The 3325-nt window shown below is 52.2% G+C and overlaps 1 protein-coding gene across 1 annotated transcript in view; it reads right to left on the bottom strand.

The window, feature by feature from the left end:
- The window catches only part of DCST2 (DC-STAMP domain containing 2), a 13493-nt gene that overhangs the window by 2755 nt on the left and 7413 nt on the right, over window positions 1-3325 (bottom strand). The window contains exons 11-14 of the mRNA XM_003795407.1: window positions 2909-3039; window positions 2464-2591; window positions 2030-2123; window positions 1781-1921 (exon numbers count right to left, since the gene is read on the bottom strand). Of these exons, the coding sequence (XP_003795455.1) occupies window positions 1781-1921; window positions 2030-2123; window positions 2464-2591; window positions 2909-3039 (494 nt within the window). The remainder of the gene's footprint in view (window positions 1-1780; window positions 1922-2029; window positions 2124-2463; window positions 2592-2908; window positions 3040-3325) is intronic.

Genomic DNA, 3325 nt, shown 5'->3' with positions numbered 1-3325 from the left:
GCTGGGACCACAGGCGCCCGCCACAACGCCCGGCTATTTTTTGGTTGCAGCTGTCATTGTTGTTTGGTGGGCCCCGGGCTGGATTTGAACCCACCACCTTAGGTATATGTGGCTGGCGCCTTAGCCACTTGAGCCACAGAGACTGAGCCAACACCCGGCTATTTTTTGGTTGCAGCCATCATTGTTGTTTGGCGGGCCCAGGCTGGATTCGAACCCTCCAGCTCAGGTGTATGTGGCTGGCGCCTTAACAGCTTGAGCCACAGGCGCCAAGCCAAATCCTTCTCTTCATGGTCAAACTGACTTCATAAAACTACAACAGCCCATATTAATAGAATTACCAAGCTTCTCACAACAGTGATGCAGGCGCCACATACCTTGTCATGCTTGGGTTTTTATCTTCCTGATGCCATGAAAAATACTGCCAACAGGCCCCTCCAGTTATCCCTTGGCTATCTGTCTTCAGATGATCCTCCTTGATTTCATCTGCCGAGCTCACCTGCTTTATTAAGCCTCTTCCCTCCCTGGTTTGTAAATGAGCTCTCAGTGTTCTGTCTCTGTTCCCTCCCTCTCTCCTGCTACACTCTACCAAGATGAGGGAGGTCATCCTTTCTTAAGGTCTCCAGTCTCCAAGTCAACAAACTCCAAAACGCATATCCAGCATATCCAGCCGGAGCCTTCCCCTTCCTAGCTGCCCCAGGCCATCACCACTGGGTGCCCAACAGCACCTCAGACTGTGCTAGTCTTCTCAACCCAGAGCCTGGTTCTCTTCCTGCTCTAATATCTGCCTAGTCCCAAGCACAGAAAACCTAGACACCCTCTGTGCTTCAATCCTGAGGTTACCACCAACTTCTCCTAGGCTGAGACAGCCACCTCTTTGGCCCCACCCTGTGCTCTGTCCTCCTAGCTTATAACAAGTATGAACACGCCACTTTCCAACCTAAAATCTTCAATGGCAAGTGTAGCCCTTACCCATCTCTCCTCTCCACCTTGACTTTTTTTTTTTTTTTTTTTTTGGAGACAGAGTCTCAAGTGGTTGCCCTAGGTAGAGTGCTGTGGCGTTACAGTTCACAGCAACTTCAAACTCTTGGGCTTAAGCGATTCTCTTGCCTCAGCCTCCCAAGTAGCTGGGACTTTAGGCACTGGCCACAACACCTGGCTATTTTTTTGTTGCAGTTGTCATTGTTGTTTAGCAGGCCCGAGTGGGGTACGAACCCGCCAGCTTTGGTGTATGTGGCCAGCACCCTACCCACTGAGCTATGGGCGCCACCCTCCACCTTGACTTCTGAGCCTCACGTGTCAGTCAATCTTTGAGGTCTCTACCCAGACACACCCTCAGGCTCTGTCCTCTTGAGAGTCAGCATTCTCTAAGCTCACACAGACCTCCCTGGGATGGTCTCCTCCTCTACCAGGCTGCCCCCCAAAACCCAGTTCATTCTACTTCTCTCTTCTGTGAAGCTTCTCTCAATACGCCCGTGAACCCAAACTGGTTGTTCTGTCCTCTGTGCGACCCACAGTGTGCTTTCCTTCGTTATTAGGGTCTCTCCACACTGTTGTCATCTATTTGATGTCACTCTCCCGACTGCATTGGGGGCTTCTCCAGGGGAGCAGTGCAGACCCAGAGCAGGCAGTTGGCAAACTTCAATTCCTTCCCCTCCCATGAGGGGAGCTTTGTCTCTAGCTTTAGCAGTGGTCCAAGTACCCAGGAAATCCTTTGTAAATTGTCCAGAATATGTTCAAGCCTCGTAGTTCTCAGGTGCCAACTCTTCTGCTTCCCACTTACCTGTTTGAAGAGCTAGACTCTGTGGAGAGGCTCCTGCCCAGTGCTTCTTGTAGCTGTTGCTGTAATAACCACTCCTGCTGGGGGTCCTTCCTTTGAACTGCAGCCAGCCACAGCGGGGGGCCCTCCTCCTCACTAGAGTCCCTGGAGAAGCCACTTGTCTCAGTGGCCCATAGATGTCCTGGGAGAAGGGTGGCTGTTCCCACTGCCCACATAGACTCCAGCCACCCATGCCACCACTGAAACACTCACAGCTCCAGGTCCAGGGCCCCTTGGTAGGATTGGGGAGATGCACACACAAGGCAGGTGTCGTCCAGGAGGCGGAAACAGGTGAGACAGTAGAGACCTGGAGGAGGCCAGGAGGGAAGTAGATGAAGTTGAGATTGCCCACCAAGCCCCTGTGCTCCCTGGTTTCCAGGCCCTGCTGCCCTATCTTACCCTAAAGGGACCATCCTTGTCATGGGGTGCACCAGAGAACTGCTGCATATAAACCGTGTTCAGACCCAGTAGGATTAAGGCAATTGTGGAGAATGCACTGCCTGAGGGTGCTGTGTAATGAGCATGAGCATAGTACTGAAGGGAGGCCAGATAGCCAGGAGGTCCATAAAGGAAGGACCACAGTTGGTCATCGTACACAAACATGGTGTGTCCTAGTGGTGAGAGGCACATTTCCTGAGGGGTCTCACCTTGGCAGTTCGGGGTACCACAGGACACAAAGTTCTCCATGTCCTCCTCATCTTGGAGTTTACCACAGCCCAGGCAGTAGCCCTGGTGTGGCCAGAATTGGTTGACAAACGGATGCAGGCAGGAGTACCTAAGAAGAGGGTCACAGACAGTAGCAGGCCCACACTGCCCACCTGACCCTCCTATTCCAGCACCAGCCTCCAAATGACAGGGTAGACTTCCTGCAGTCTAACCCCTATCTCTCCCATCTCAACAACAATCTCTTTCTTCCCTTCAACCTCACCCCTAAGAATTCTCATCCTAATTCTTCCTGGGCTATGAATGGCATGGGCACCCTCTTCAACCAGACCTCTCGACACTTAGGAAGACAGTGACCCTCTCTAACTTCTGGCTCTTTTTTCTGTCTCCTCTTACCTCATCCCTACAGGAAAAAGACAGGGTCCTCACCGGCTGGCCAGGATGAGGAAGACACTCCTGTGGCCCTGGTCGGCTGCACGCCGCCTCACCGCTCTCTGCAGGGCAGACATCAGGTTGGCTCGGCGACTCAGAAGTATGTTGTAGAGATAGGAGATCCTCTCCTAGGGTCAGGGATGGGGTTCCACTTGACCCTGTTTCCTCTGCCCTGAGTGGCCTCTGCACTCATCTCTACCACTGCCTTTTCCTCTGTCCCTGTCCTATGATTCCCCTAGGTTTGGCTCAAATGCTCCTTCCTTTGGGAGCCTTCTGGATGTCCCAGCTGAGGTTGCCCATACCATTTTCTTCATTCCTTAATAAAAGTACTTCTTGAGTCCAGAGTGATGGCTCACACCTATAATTCTATCACTCTGGGAGGCAGAGACAGGTGGATTACTTTTTTTTTTTTTT

This window comes from Otolemur garnettii, unplaced genomic scaffold, assembly GCF_000181295.1.
Source record: "Otolemur garnettii isolate 467f Iridium unplaced genomic scaffold, OtoGar3 scaffold00091, whole genome shotgun sequence".
NCBI classification, from domain to species: Eukaryota; Metazoa; Chordata; class Mammalia; order Primates; family Galagidae; genus Otolemur; species Otolemur garnettii.
The sequence above is the reverse complement of the archived record's forward strand: the minus strand, read 5'-3'. Positions and strand labels throughout refer to the sequence as shown.